The 14,989-nt window shown below is 55.9% G+C and overlaps 6 protein-coding genes across 6 annotated transcripts; 2 read left to right on the plus strand and 4 right to left on the minus strand.

Moving 5' to 3' along the window:
• Positions 1-172: 172 nt before the first annotated feature.
• Positions 173-2,205, minus strand: BDP55DRAFT_690649 (major facilitator superfamily transporter; the record flags this gene model as incomplete). Its single annotated transcript, XM_060576887.1, has 6 exons — positions 173-620; positions 698-1,477; positions 1,544-1,617; positions 1,855-1,876; positions 1,952-2,112; positions 2,152-2,205. The coding sequence occupies 6 exons, from the start codon at positions 2,203-2,205 to the stop codon at positions 173-175; spliced, it is 1,539 nt and encodes a 512-aa protein (XP_060434573.1).
• Positions 2,206-3,525: 1,320 nt separating this feature from the next.
• On the plus strand, positions 3,526-4,770 carry BDP55DRAFT_724465 (beta-eliminating lyase; the record flags this gene model as incomplete). The annotated part of the gene is made up of 2 exons (XM_060578896.1): positions 3,526-3,601; positions 3,707-4,770. 2 exons carry the CDS (start codon positions 3,526-3,528, stop codon positions 4,768-4,770), a joined length of 1,140 nt encoding a protein of 379 aa, XP_060434574.1.
• Positions 4,771-5,149: 379 nt separating this feature from the next.
• Positions 5,150-6,982, minus strand: BDP55DRAFT_648775 (WD domain-containing protein). The gene has a single exon (XM_060573872.1). It carries the CDS (start codon positions 6,968-6,970, stop codon positions 5,228-5,230), a length of 1,743 nt encoding a protein of 580 aa, XP_060434575.1. The 5' UTR covers positions 6,971-6,982; the 3' UTR covers positions 5,150-5,227.
• A 147-nt stretch (positions 6,983-7,129) lies between these two features.
• On the minus strand, positions 7,130-8,228 carry BDP55DRAFT_648776 (uncharacterized protein). Its single transcript, XM_060573873.1, has one exon. The coding sequence runs from the start codon at positions 8,008-8,010 to the stop codon at positions 7,447-7,449; it is 564 nt and encodes a 187-aa protein (XP_060434576.1). The 5' UTR covers positions 8,011-8,228; the 3' UTR covers positions 7,130-7,446.
• Positions 8,229-9,004: 776 nt separating this feature from the next.
• BDP55DRAFT_542839 (uncharacterized protein) lies at positions 9,005-11,457 on the minus strand (the record flags this gene model as incomplete). Its single annotated transcript, XM_060568357.1, has 6 exons — positions 9,005-9,945; positions 10,003-10,203; positions 10,256-10,450; positions 10,501-10,756; positions 10,822-11,223; positions 11,302-11,457. 6 exons carry the CDS (start codon positions 11,455-11,457, stop codon positions 9,005-9,007), a joined length of 2,151 nt encoding a protein of 716 aa, XP_060434577.1.
• A 1,541-nt stretch (positions 11,458-12,998) lies between these two features.
• On the plus strand, positions 12,999-14,509 carry BDP55DRAFT_311803 (uncharacterized protein). Its single transcript, XM_060566689.1, has 3 exons — positions 12,999-13,705; positions 13,851-13,958; positions 14,136-14,509. The coding sequence occupies exons 1-3, from the start codon at positions 13,181-13,183 to the stop codon at positions 14,301-14,303; spliced, it is 801 nt and encodes a 266-aa protein (XP_060434578.1). The 5' UTR covers positions 12,999-13,180; the 3' UTR covers positions 14,304-14,509.
• Positions 14,510-14,989: the final 480 nt, after the last annotated feature.

Raw genomic sequence — 14,989 nt, forward strand, 5'->3', positions numbered from 1 at the left:
AGGTGCCCCATCCTCCGCAGCCAACCCTGTCGAAACTCGGGCGACGACGATCTTCCCTTCTCGATGGTCACGTCAACGCCGGTTGACTAAGCCCAAACTGTGATTTTTGCTAGTCATCAAACAACACTCTCACACCTCTCCATCACCTTTTTTGAACACCAACCCCAATCTACTAATTCTCCTCCACGTTGGTCAAGTAATGCGTCTCCAAACTAAAGCGCGCAAACGGGCTCCTCTGCCTTAACCTCTTGCTGAACCGGAAAAACACCCACGGCGTCACGCAAAACGCGGCCGCCAGCCCTGCCAGTATCGTGCCCGCGTAGTTGGCGTTCAACCCGGCGTACATCTCGTGCGCCACGAGCGGCATCAGCCCCGACGCGACGGCCCGCACGAGCGCGAGACCCGAGAACGCCGACGCCGAGTAGAGCAGGTACGAGTCCGCGAGGTAGCCGCTCAGCGTGTGCGCCGTCTCGTTTACCGCGAAGCCCACGAGCATGAGGGACGCCGTCGGGACCGCCCAGTGGACGCCCGTCACCAGCGGCGGCACCGTCCACGCGAACCATGCCAGTCCGATGGCGAGTGCCGGGGCGGCGAACGCGAAGCCGATGATTTTATCCTCTCTGGTCAAGGAATAGGGACTCATCAGCCATGAGAGATCTCGATGAGGAGGGGAGGGTGGGGTACATGAGTGACTTACGGCTGGATGGTAATCTGCTTCCGCTGCCGGTCCCGAACGACCTTCATATCCCACAAGCGAGGGAGAAACGTGAAGATGACGCCAACGGCGATGGCCAGGAACGGCAGAGACGCCTGCGTCTTGGTGAACCCGACTGAGACGTAAACCACGGTAAGAGACTCGGTAAAAAGGTAGATCATACCCCACGACGACGCCGAGATGAGCGCCACCATAATGACCAACGGCTCCGTGAGCAGAATCTTGCCCGGCCGAAGGACGCTGATCCGGACCAAGGCCCGCCAATCCCGCGCCTCGTCCGGGTTATGCCACGCCAGCTCCCGCACCGTCGTCTCCCTCTGAATCTTCCTGATTATGGCCCCCAGCAGGATACTAGGCCGGCTCTCCCTGATCCCAAACATGGCTACAAAAAGCACCGCCGTCACGACGGCCGCGCTATAAAAGATCCACCGCCACCCGGCAGCCTCGGAGATGTACGCGGCGTAGACGGGCCCGAAACACAGCCCGATGGTCGTCCCCGCGTTCCAGAGGACAATGATCCAGACGCGGCGCTTCGTGTTGAACATGTCCTCCACGCTGCCGGCGATGACGACGGACGGCACGGCGGAGGCGAGTCCTGCGGCGAAGCGGCCCGCGTAGACCGCCGCGGGGGCGTGGATTAGGCCGGTGAGGAGGCTGGCGAGGCAGAAGGCGGCGCAGGAGATTAGGTAGGGGAGGCGGCGGCCGAAGAGCTCTGAGAAGGGGGGGATGAGGAAGCCGCCTATTGCTTGGCCGAGTTGGTACCTATGACCTTATTGTGAGCATTCATTTCCAAGGAGGAAACTATTAAGAGAGAGAGAGAGCTCTTACATTAGGGTGAAGCCCACCAGGGACACCTGGCGACTAAGGCCATAGTCTGGAGCGGTCTCGGTTGCGGCGACAGCCTGTATGGGAGCAGAACCTTGTCAGCATATCGTTTTTCTTTGATTTGTATCTGATGGTTATCTCGATGTTGCTGTGTAGGTATAAGGGACTTTGGTATAAGGGGTTTTGACATAGTGACGACCCAGGAATCTCTCCCGGGCGCTCGGTTCCTCCCGCGATACGGATCGCCTCGGCAGGGACCGGTGGGCATGGATGGTAGGTAACATAAGACAAGGTATTGTTGTATAATCACATACCCCAGTTGTACTTATAATCGTTCTTATCAAGCCGTCAGCTACACATGGATTCAAAACAAACATGGAGGGGAAACAGATGAAAAGCTCTCTCTCTCACGTGTACAGCTCAAACAGGATGATAACCGTGGTATCAAACGTCTTCCTCTTCGTAGTCCAGTTCCTCGGGTGCGTAGCACAGTCCCGCTGCCAGTTGACGAAGCCGTCGGCGCGCCTCTCGACTCCGTACCGTGCCAGGACGGCAGTCTCATCCGTATCCGCCTCCGTCTTCTCGACAACGGCACAGGATGAGGCGGCGACTTTCTTGACGTCGGATTCCGTCGGTTCCTGTGGAGAGTGCCACTCGAGGACCATGTTTGGAGACGCCGGCGAAGGGGGGGAAGGGAACAAGGGGGAAAGAGGACGCGAAGGAAGTTAGGGGGTGGAGATTAGAGATGATAGATGAGCATGATCTGAGTAGTTGAGTATAGTAAAATGAATGAGAAAAGGTTTGCGATGAAGAGAGGACTTGTAGAATAGACGCCAGGATAATCCCGTCGTCTTCCTCTTTTTGGGACTGCATCGTACTTCCGGCTACCGGCTTATATCCCACACCGCTGATCGACGACGGGGTATCATTATCACTACAAATTGCAGGCACCTCTATCCAGCCAAGAGAAACACCAGCCTTCCTTCTCTCATCTTCTTAGTCATAAAACATAGTTAATGGAAATCCTCCAATGCCAGCTAACTCGGAAGAGGCGAAAGCAGGCAGAGGAAAACTCAGCCCCAGGATTTCCAAGGAAAGCCAGAGAGCTCCTTGAGAGATCGTGAAAGATGCTACAAATCATGAAGAGGAAGGCGAAAAAGGATCAACAGGGAAAGCAAACTATTTGCTGCATGTGAGATTCCTAGACGGGTTACATCTGCCGTAAGCACTTGGATTGGCCTTCGCGTCAACGGTCCAATCACCGACAGACATCACGACACATACAGCGCTCACGATCCGTTTGAGCTAATGGGGGAGCTGGACTCGAGTCCGAGGCACGTCGAGCATACCTTCTAGAATCGACTTGTTAAGCCGACTTGGTTGTCACCAGCCCAGGGCCTCTCCTTTAATGCGCACCCTTTCCCGATGATTTGACGAGGCGAAGGCGCTGTGATTGAGATGGGCCCTGAGCTGACTGCATGACATCTCTCTCACTTACATACAAACACATGCCCTTTCTCGTCTAGCCCCCCTCCCTCATATACGCGCGCGCGGTTGATACGGAACGGCTGTACAACAACCTCTCTGTAAGAATCCTTATAAGGACGCCACGATGAGTTCAGACGGATGCGTCCCATTTGTTGCTCACAATTTGGAGCGGTAGAGATTCTAGACCTAGGTATCTTGTGATGAAATCTACAGTTCGGGTGAGATTGATCGTCTGGGCGTGAACAGCATCGTTGTTCATATAATCATCACCAGAACCCAGACAAGGCTTCACGACATCACCTGCGTATTTATGAGCTGTCGAGGGATTCTACCGTGCAGGACAGGTTAAATAAGTAAACCTATCTCTGGTCCTCATCGCTGTTTTGCTTCGAGCTGTTCATATTGATGCGAGGGCTCTGGGAGCCTGCTCTGGTTTCAACAACAGCCAGCAACTGCGCACCATTCCTTGACAGCTAAAACTCGACGACGTCCTCGTCATGATACCCGACGATAAGAAAGCCTCTATTCTCTGGGGCTCACCCCAGCAGACCGGTGCCGCCTTCGACTTCAGAAGTACGTCACCCTCTACTACCCCCGGCCATCCCAAACAGCATTCCTCCTCTACATTCTCTTCCCGTAACACAATACTCATCTAACCAAGCCCCAAACCCTCTCCAGGCGACGTGATCACAACCCCCTCCCTCACAATGCTCGCCGCAATAACCCACACAACCCTCTCCGACGACGTCTACTCCGAAGACCCCACAACCTCCCTCTTCGAATCCTCCCTCGCAGCAACCTGCGGCCACGCCGCCGCCGCCTTCGTCCTCACCGGCACAATGGCAAACCAACTCGCCCTTCGCACCCTCCTCACGCAACCCCCTCACGCCGTCCTCGCCGACGCCTCCGCGCACATACTCCACTGGGAAGCCGGCGGCGTGGCGCACCTCTCGGGCGCCATGGTCCAGGGGATCCGGCCGCGCAACGGACTCTATCTCACACTCCAAGATATCGAGAAACATGCCGTCCTGACGGATGACGTACACAAGTGCCCCACGCGGGTGGTGAGTATCGAGAATACGTCTTCAGGTGTCGTTGTTCCGCTGCTGGAGATGAGGAGGATCAGGGAGTGGACTTCCGCGAGGGGCATTGCGGTACACATGGACGGCGCGAGGCTATGGGAAGCCGTCTCGGCCGGCGCGGGCAGCTTGGAGGACTTTGGACGGTGTTGTGATGTGCTCACGCTGGATTTCAGCAAGAACCTCGCCGCGCCGATGGGCGCCATGGTCCTTGGTTCCGCGGAGCTGATGAAGCGTCTGCGAAGGATGCGGAAGAGTATCGGCGGCGGGATGAGACAGGCCGGCGTCCTCGCCGCCGCGGCGCGGCAGGCCGTTCTTGAGAACTTTGGTCCCGGGACGAGGGATGTGAGGGGCGTGTTGGAGAGGAGTCGTGTGTTGGCGGCCGAGGTCGGGAGGATGTGGATTTCTAGGGGCGGAGTGCTGCTGAAGCCTGTTGAGACGAATATGGTGTGGTTGGATCTCCGGGGTTGCGGGGTGGGTGTCAGGCAGTGGAATGAGGCTGGGAGGCGGAGGGGGGTCAAGTTGGATGGGAAGAGGGTTGTGTTGCATCATCAGGTTGGGGAGGGCGCGATGAGGTTGTTGGGAGATGTGATGGATGAGGTTCTTGGGAGGGTTCGTGGAGTGTCTGCTGGAGTTGGTGGGTTGCCCAAGGCGAGGTTGTAGATGTCTTCTATTATGGCCTTCGAGACGACGGTTTGAATCCTTGTTCGAGGGAGAACTGACCACTGTGTAGTATCCGAGTCTTGTTGGAACCCAGACAAGTCGGTGATAAAACAGGATGACAGTTCACGAACGACTAGTTAGTTCCAGGTTGCCTTCTCATTTCTGCTCCCATTATTATAATCACTATACTACGCTCTCTAGAGGGTATTCTGTAAGGGATGTAAAACATGTAGAAAGAACAACAAGGGTCTTACTACTCCTACTAGTCATAGTAATGATGGTAGTAGTAGTAGAACACAAATAGGAGACAGAGGAAAGGTATCAAGCGGCAAACTATTGTGTCACCCACTTGGCAGGCAACGGAGGATCATCGCGAATGACTGAACTTTGAAGGGGGTATCTTATTGTTCTACAGGAGTCGGTATCTCCCTCCATCTCTAAACCCAAAACATCTCCCTTACAATCCCTCGCCATCGTTCCGGCCCCAGAGCTTGACCGTCCGGTCATGACCACCACTGACGATCCACTTGCCGTCCCTACTAACATCAACACTGGCAACCGGCCCAGAGTGCCCGCTGAGCGTCTGCACCAAACTCCAGTTATCGGCCGAGAAGATTTTAATCTTTGCGTCGAACCCGCCAGAAACAAAAAACGTCCCCGCCTTCTTGGGCTGCTGCGCGCCCTTTTCATCGGCGCCGGGCGGGTGGCCGTCAATTGGGTCGTCCAGGCCCCGGAACCACCGCACGTCCGAGACGGCCTTGGCGTGCGCGCCGAGGTTCGCCGTCCGCTGCACCTTGCGCACGTCCCAGCACTTCACCCAGCCGTCGGCCGATCCCGAGAGCACCCTGTGGCCGTCGGAGCCCCAGTCGAGCGCGTAGATGGGCTGGATGTGCTCGTCGAGGATCATGACCGTCCTGCCGGACCGCAGATCCCAGATGCGGCCGATGCTGTCCAGGCCCGCGCTGGCCAGGAGGGAGCCGTCGGCGTTGAAGCTGACCGTGTAGACGCCCCTGGAGTGGCCCTCTTGCAGCAGCAGCTCCGCCGTCGTTTCCACGTCCCAGAGCCTCCATGTCGTGTCGTCTGAGGCCGATGCCAGATACCGGCCGGAAGGGTGGAACTCGACGCGGGATACCCTACCGCCGTGGCCCGTCAGGGTCGAAAGGGGGGTATCTTTGTTCAGAGACCACAGGTGGACCAGGCCCTCAGCTCCGCCGGACGCAAGGTTCACCGTGTCGGGTGATACGTTGCCCTCGGGTAGCGTGGACCCTGGGTACCATGAGATACCGCTAATCTTCTGCGTGTGTCCTCGAAGGTTCATCTTGGCCTCCATGCTCGGGATCTCAATGAGCTTAAGCCCTCCGCCCCAGTTCCCCACGGCAACGACCTCTCCGTTTGGTGATAACCTCGTCATGCTGACGTGTCTATCGCCGGCCGTCTGACTGCCCTGAAGCTCGAACCCCTCGAGCTTTTCCTTAATCTGTTTCCGGAACTTGACGTGCGTGCGCAAGGGGATCGTAGACTCGGCCTTTTGAAACTGCACTCGCCTCCGCGCTCTCGGCAGGGAATACTTTGCGATATCGATGCGCGCCTGCAACAGGGCCTGGCCGCCAGGTGTGTAAAACTCCTCGTCCTGCTCGTCCTCGTCCTCGTCCTCGGCGTCCTCCATGGTAATGTCGCCGTTCTCGATGCCCGCCATTTCCTGCTGGATGACTAGCAGGTTCCGGAGGCGGTCTCTGCGTTCGGGCTTGCCCTCGCCAAATAGCGTGACGGGCTCGCCCATCTCTCTGAGCTTCGTGCGCACGCGGTTGTCGTCCGTGGGCACCGCGATGCTCGCCGCCAGCTTCTTCCTCTCCATCTGCGCCAGGACGGCGGACGTCTTCTCGGGGGCGGCGCCGGCAAAGGCCGAGGGGATCTCGTAGTCGTGGTCGACGGGGATGTCCTCCAGCGCAATGCCTCTGTCCTCGTCCATCGCCTCCTCGACGTAGGCTTGTCGCGAAGGGTGCATCATCTTGGGCAGCGGGAGGGCTTTCGGCCCGGGAATGTCAGAGTTGTTGCAAAGTCGCGTATAGAGGATGGTTCGGAGGATTTTATCGAGGGATTTGGAGCTCGGGGAGAGGTGAGTTGAACTCCAATGGGTGACTGGCGAAGGGAACGAATGGTTTTTGGTATTTGGGATTTTAAAGAGCTTACAACGGTACATGCAAGCAAGTGGTCAACTAGAGATGCGCGCTAGCGACACTGCGGTTGGGGTCCACTGAAATTTTCTCGGCTACGGTAGCTCTTTTCGCCGTCCCGCTCCCGCTCCGGGTATGTGGGGTCCACGGTGTGCCTCAAGCACGCACTGAAAGGCACCCATCGACACACACTGAAGAATGGGGCTGATCTAGCATGCTTCTCATTCACCTTGAAGCCCAGAAACACATCTTTTCGTTGGCTTTGCAATTGTTTTCCATTATCAGATGGTAAATTCTGAATGCCAATGGAGTCCAGATAACACTGTGAAAAAACCAAAGCTCTAGTGACTTGCTCTTCACCAGTCTCATCTAGTTGTCCTCAAGTTCCAAGCTCACGAGGTCCTACTATCTGGCTGTAAGATGCACTTAAACACTGAATAGAAGACCATGATATTCAATCCATCAGCGTTCTCAAGAGACGTACAGTACCAAACCTGCCTCCTCACTTGGAAGAAGGCTTCACATCCCCCATCCCAACCCCATAATCCTCCTTCAACACCTCCCCAGCAACCTCGATCGGCTCCGCCTCCTGCAGCACATACAACATCCTCCCCCACTGCGTCTCGCTCACATTCTTCCAAGCGTGCATCGTACCCCTCTGCACACTCACATCCCCCCTCCGCATCCTCCTCGTCTCGCCCGAATCCAGCACCAAGTCGATCTCGCCCTCGAGCACCACCCCGTAATCGAGGCTGACGGTCCGGTGCATGGGACTCAGCGAGCCGGGCGCCATGTCGACGATGCGCACGACGCTGCCGCCGGGGATCACGATTCCCGGCGGGCTGGCCAGGCGCTGGGCGTAGGCCGTCACGTCTGCATTGGCCGTCAGCGAGACGGGGGTCTGTTCTGTGGTGTAGCCTAGGTAGAACTTGGCGCCGCCGCCGACGGTTTGTTGTGGGATTTCGGTGTCGACGGCGGTGTTGAAGATTGCTTTGCCTGAGGGGTCGTGGTCTGTGATGAAGCGGTGGGGGCGGCGGAGCTCGCTGGGTGTTGGTTGGGATGCCATTGTTGAGATGTGTGTGCGCTGCGTCTTGTTCAATGTAGCTTTTAACGACGGGTAGAGGGGTTTGCGGTGTTGGAATGTCTATGTATGGTGTAGCTTTTGCTTCCTCTTGAGATGTAAGTATAAATAGTCTAGGCTGAGTTTGGGGGAGAGCTATGTGATGAAGAAAGTTGAGACGAGCAAGCTTTCAAGAAGAAAAAACGGGCAGTCTTCTACTCCCCTTGAAAGAGAAAACATCGAGCTTACAAATAACCTCAAGTACATTCTGTAACATCCTGTCAACCATCCTTTCCCCGCCATCCCCCCTCCTCGACACCATGTTTGAAGTAGTTGCCGGATCGGCATCCGTCGTCGTATAGCTTGTTCAGGCAGTTTACAGCCATCCGGAGCAAGTGGGCGGAAAGTGGAGGTGGGGCCGGAACGCAAGAGGAGGTGGGTTGTGCGGGGACGGGAGGACAGCTCGGCGGACGCTATGAAACTGTCTTCATTACACGTGTTGGTTGCATTACCTTAGTAAGTATGCGTCTGATGCAAACAAGACCACCGAAACTGGGGTAAAGGTTTGCCTTTGCACATGATCTCTGGGATGTCATCGTTCATCGTTTGACACCATCTCGGGTAGACATCGTTGATCTGAGATTTCGGGTTCGGGCTCACGGGCGACTGTAAGAGCCGGGCAAATGAAGGGGAGGGCTGAGGGAAGTTGGCGTGAAATAATTGAATTCGATGAGCTCGATAACAAGCAGGACAGGGTATGAAGTCTTAGAAGTCGGATTGCAGAAAAGATACTCATGGTCACATCTTGGTTTAGGGCACTTACTTTCAATTTCTTATGGGCTTTAGTTATCAAAGTACAATGTTGGGTATTCATCAGGCCTAAAGCCTGAATGCCACTATGAGAAGGAAAAAATGTGCACAATGCCTCCTTCACGAGAGCCCTTAAGGATATGATGTTGTGACAATCTCTCCCACGTCGTCATGGACCTCCGAAATTGCCCTACTCTATCCTCCGAGCCGCAGAAACATTCGGCACGCCCGTTCCCTCAACAACCTTTGCGCCCACAACCTCATAGATGGGCATCTCAGCCAAGAACTTGGCAACGTGGTGCAGCGTCGGCAGCTTCTCCCAGTCGAGACCGTCCATCTTAACCAACACATCAGCCGTAGACGCCCTCGACACAGCATGCACCGTAGCCGGCACGTCCTTGGCCTCCTCCTCATGCGGCACAACACACGCGTACTCGGCATCAGCCTTGCCCGGCTGCCCGACGGAAGGGATATACCGGTACGTCAGGATCCCGTAGTCCGCCTCGCCGCCAATGGTACCATGTTCCGTCTCGGGCTCGTCTCGGCGCAGGTTCTTGAGCGAAATGTCGGCAAACGTGGCGCCCCGCCACGAAGCACGGACGCGCGCCGCCGTGGCGTGGTGCTCGAGGTCAATGTCGCAAAACAGCTTCGGCATGCCGAGCTCCTCGCGCCCGGAGACGATGGGGTCCGTCAGGGACTCGAAGAGCACGGACAGGTGGGTGCCGTTGATCGCGGCGCCGTCGCGCTTGACGTACTCGATGCCATGGATGTATAAGCCCAAGTGGTTGTAGCCGCCGCCGCCGAGCCAGGACATGTTGTTGAGCTGAGTGACGGAGAGCGAGGCGGCGCAGACGGTGCCGGGGTCCTTGAAGCGGAACGAGTCCGTGGGGAGGATGGACTCGAGGAGGGTGCGTGACGTGAGGAATTTGACCGACATTGTCTTGAAGGTGCGCTCGAGCTCGGAGGGCTGTCGTCGGCCGAAGAAGTCCTGTCGGGGCCCCGGGAAGGGACCGAAGCCGATGGGCATGCGCCAGTACATGTTCTGCTTCTTGGACCAGAGGTACCTGTTAAAGATCTTTGTGGCGTGGTCGTGTTCGTCGTGGCCAAAGTTGTAGTTTGTGTAGTTCATCACTGTTTCGTCGTGTCAGTGGTCTGCCAAGGGGTGTGAGTGGGGGGAGCTTCACGAACTCTGGATGGCAGGTGGTTGGCCTGGTATTCTGTCCTTGCCGGCTTGACGAGAGAACTCTTGGATCTTGTGCGCGCGCTCCATGCGGATCTTTTCGTACAGACGTAAACGTTCAGGGACCTCGTCGGGAGACGTCCCCTTTGGTAGAACGACGGCCAATGCTGCCCCGTCTTCCATCGCCTGACCCGCGCCTTGCCCCTGGTCTACGTCCCTGTCAGTATCTCACGATGGGGGTTCTTGTCGGAATAGACTTACGAGGTGTGAAAGGATGCGCGGCGTCTCCCAGAAGGGCGAGCTTGCCATTCACCCATGTCGGCATGGCCTCCATGTCCAACAATTGCCAGACATTGACTTCATCGGGGTGAACCTTTTTGATCAACTGCAACAGAGCAGGATCAAAGTCTTTGTAAACCTTGAGTAGCTGTTCAATAGAGCCCTTCTTATTCCATTCTAATGTTTTGTCAGTTTCCCGCTATATGATGAGTCGTTAAGAGACATACCGTCGCTGGCATTTGCTTGAGACTCGGTATCGGGGTGGATGCAAACAAAGTTGAGAAGCTGGTTATTGTTGCACGGGTAAATCACGATGCGCCTGTCTGTCCCAAACCAAATACCCAGAGAGTTCTCCCTGTCGACTAAAGGCGCAGTAACGGGGTCCTCGAGCGCTGCGGCGCGGGGAATGAGGAAACGGAACGCCGCCTTGCCCGAGCGGAAAAGTTTGTAGTCGGTGCCGGTCACGAACCTCCTGATCTTGGACTATTTGGAAAAGGTCAGTACAACACAAATAATGACCACTTTTTGTAAACCCATTGTGTACGCACATAGATACCATCAGCACCGAGGATGACATCCGCCTGGACAGTCGTCCCGTCTTCCAGCGACAACTCGCCCTTCTCGGGGTCCGCGCCTACAACCTTGGACGCGACATGAAGCTTCGCCGGCGTGGTGACCCCTCCATCCTCCGCGGTGGCGACGTTGCGGATCTCGTTGTGAAGGTAGGCGCGGTGTACGAGCTGCCAGGGGTGCTGCCATTGGCCCTGGGACTTTGTGATGTCGACGTCGAAGCCGCCTTGGTTTTGCAGGTCTCTCTCCTTGAAGTGATGCGCAGGGTTGGCGCCGAACGTCTCTGCGTAGATGCCCCATCTTCGCAAGAGGCCGTTGGAGTTGGGCGCCAGGTGAACGGCGGCACCAGTCTCATTTGCGAGTCTTGATTGCTCATACAGCTACGGTGAGATGGAAAGCATGAGTACACGAGTGAGATGAGGGGGATGGGGCTACAAGGGGAGGGGGGTGCTTCGTACGTCAACTTGGTGACCTTGCCGGCGCAGTGCTATAGCTGTGCTTAAACCACCAATGCCGGCGCCTACAATGGCAATCTTGAGTGGTCGGGGATATTCGTGGACCATGGGACTCGAGTACTCGCCGTCAGGGCGCTGAGCCTCTCCGTTGACCACCATGGTGCCAAGCTTGACGTGTGCAGAGGAAAAAGAGGGTGCGTTGTTCTGTCTAGGTAGATTGTGAAACAAGACCTTTGCTCGACTCTCACAGTTATGACTGAGAAGATTGTCTAGGAATGTCACAGCTGCGAGTAGTGGTGTGAAAGAAAAGAGAGGTGAAAGAGGCGCCGAGACAGAAAATGGCCAAAAACTATGTGTTAAGAGAAAAAAGAGACGAGATATAACCGTTGGTTGACGGGGAAGAAATGATACCGTAAGACTTACATTACAGCCCGTCATCTCAAACGCTTCCCGCCCCGGACTTCGACGCTACGCCACCGCGTCGATCGTCGGTCTGCTGGGCTCGACAGCTCGGCCCCTCTCTCCCTTGTCTCCATTGCCTCCCCCCATCGCAACCACCATCGAAAACTACCACCGCAACCCCGGACTCTTGCAAATCGCCGAGCGTTCACAGGGCGGGAATTGGAGAAGGAACTAGTGTAGGTCTTCATGCGCCCTAACTCATCAAGAAAAGCCATGCCGAAGGTGACCACTGGCTGGGAGGTTTGCTCCTCCCCATTATCCCCCCCCCCCCCCCGCAGTTTCTGCCGGCGGGCGGAAGGGCGGAAGCATGGCGGGGGAGGGGACAAGTTATACGCGGGAATATCGTTTAGTCTCTTGGTCCATACTATGTGGTTTACCTAGTAACCCCCTGTTCCCTCTGTGTCCATCTGCCATGAGAACAATAGAAACATTTTGCCGTGCAACTTTGTACGAGACGTGAAACTAATCGACAGCTGAGCTTATGCGCAAGGTCTCAGCGGTATACCGGCTTCGAGCAGGCGGTAGATCGAAGCTTGCAAGGGGAAGGTGTCAGCCGTCGTTTAGTCAAAGGTTGCAATGAACATTCTCAACTTGAGCTGGAACCGAGTGGTATGTCGTAAAGACAGACTTCTCGGTAAGGATGTGTCGGGGAGTATTTCCGGTCAAGGAGGGGGAGAAGCGAGCAAAAGATCGGCTCAGGTGGGGGTGGGTCCGTTGGTGTTCTTGCTGCTGCTGCTGCTGCTGCTCTTGCTGTGACTTCTAGTTTACCACAACTTCCTGCACCAATATGTCTATCATTGAGAAGCTACATCCAAGTGACATCGAGTCAAAGTCATAGATTATTGTCTCTGTAATTGATGCATCTGCCGCATATAGTACCGGGCCTTCTTGTCCCAGCTCCAGTCCCAATTCTGGTTCCCACGTGCCGTCCATCGCACTCTGTAGCTGATCGCGTTACGAATATGGCAAACATAGGATGAGTTGAACTCAACCCGACTCATTGGCCATATCAATCTGACTAAAGATCCTCCAAGCCTCACCTTGCTGTTATTCATCCCATCGGATCTTATTCATGGTAAACCGACATCAAGATCCAAACCTACTGCTCGCGTGACCCCACATGGAACCCTCGGCACCCGCCTAAGGTACACCCGTATCCGTGGTGCCGTGGTAGTTACCCCGCCCTTTCTTCGGCTCCTTGAGTGTGGTCGGCCCCAATCTGGTCCCGACCTACCCCGCCCCGACACCGGAATTCCGATACAAAGCTCCGGAGAACCTACAACACAAACCTCATCGGGGCCGAACAAGCCCGCTCTCACTGGCACTCACACCGTACTACCCCGTTCTCTTCATTATCGGTCGAAACAACCACAGGAACAAGGGAAAGGAAAAAGAACCGGAAAAGAACTCTCACAAAACAATGTCTCCAATCCCAACCGCCCTCATCACAGCAGGCAGCGCAGGCCTCGGCGCCGCAACAGCCAAACTCTTCGCTCGCAACGGCTACAGCGTCGTCATAAACTACGCAAACAACAGCGATCGCGCAGAAGCCCTCGTCAAGGAACTCGAGTCCCTCTCACCAGCTTCAGCTTCCCCCACAGAAGGAGGAGGAAGCCAGCAGCCGCAGCAGCAGCAGCAGCACTTCAAAGCCATCAAAGCAGATCTCTCCTCCCGCGCCGAAACAACCGCCCTCGTCAAACAAGCAGCCGACGCGCTCGGCGGCCGCCTCGACGTCCTCTTCTCCAACGGCGGCTGGACGAGACTCCGCAACATTCAGGACCTCGACGACAACGTCGATGAGGACGACTGGGACCGCTGCTTCAACATGAATGTCAAGTCGCACCTGTTCCTCATGCACGCCGCGCGGCCGTACCTCGACGAGACTGAGGGCGCCTTTATTACCACGGCGTCGTTGGCCGGTGTTAAAGTTAGCGGGAGCTCACTGGTATGCCTTTTTCTTTTGCAATCTCATCAATAACCCCGTCGCCTTGGAACAAGCCCCCCTCCCTATCACCTTTCTCCTGCACGTATTGTATAGGCGCAGCAAGCAAGGCAGAGACTCTTCTAATACGAACGGCAAAACAACACAGGCCTACGCCGTGACGAAAGCAGCCCAGATCCACCTCGTAAAAGGCCTCGCATTAGCAGCAGGCCCGAAAGTGAGAGTAAACAGCGTCTCTCCAGGCCTCATGTTGACGGTATGTTACACACACAATGCCCCCCCTTCCATCTCCCTTGCCCCCCACCACCTTACACCACCCTCGTCTGTATCCCCCCATACAAACGATACCCATATCCACGGCAAGACATATCCGGTAAAGAAACATAACAAACCAGACATGCTCACTGGCCACATGCGTTTCCGCTCGTAATAGGACTGGGGCCTACAGTTCCCGCAAGAAAAGCAGCAGGCCGCCCGCGACAAGACGCCCCTCAAGCGCCTCGCCACGGTCGACGACGTGGCCGACCAGGTGCTGTGCTTCGCCAGGAGCAGGAGCGTCACCGGCGCTAACGCCGTCATTGACGGGGGCCTCAGTATTTAAGTAAAGGGGGCTGGCTTATTAGCTCTATCTGGACGGAGTATGGGAATGGAATGCCTTTTTATCCGTCAGAGAGAGAGAGAGAGAGAGAGTGAGAGAGTGAGCGCGTATGTGTCTGGCGCGCCTGGATAGCCCACCACCAGCATGCTACCATGCCCAGTCACGGAAACAAGGGAGGGATGATAAACTTTTACTCATCATTGACTCAGGGTCCAAAAGGGCAGAAAATAACACCCTTGGCCAAGCGTGCTAGGCTACTAGATTAGAGCTGAGCAAGTATTTCCAAGGAAAAACACAAGAAAAATGACCAAAGTCTGTATGAAATGGCCTGTTCAAGGGGCCCATGAACGGGGCTGTTGCGAGCTGCCCAGAGATGAGATTGGGTGAGAAATGTTGTTAACCCGTCTGCGCCTGTATGTCCCCCCCCCCACTCATGGTGTCGGGAACGGGGTCCCTCCCTCTCCCACATCCCGAAGGGGGCCAAGGTGGGCTGGGCAAGCCTGGGCTTGCGTATTGGCGCAACGAATGGGGGGAGGCCAAAGCAAGACCAGTCAGGCAGAATCAGAAAAAAAGAACGGGAAAGGGAACCTTAAAGCTTGTAAAACCGCTGCTGCCCTTCTTCTTATTTGGCTGTGTTCTTCCCTTTTCCCGTCATAACATAAAAACTCAATTCCGTTATAAGTACCGAA

This window comes from Colletotrichum godetiae, assembly GCF_030913485.1.
Source record: "Colletotrichum godetiae strain CBS 193.32 chromosome Unknown BDP55scaffold_5, whole genome shotgun sequence".
Taxonomy (NCBI): domain Eukaryota; kingdom Fungi; phylum Ascomycota; class Sordariomycetes; order Glomerellales; family Glomerellaceae; genus Colletotrichum; species Colletotrichum godetiae.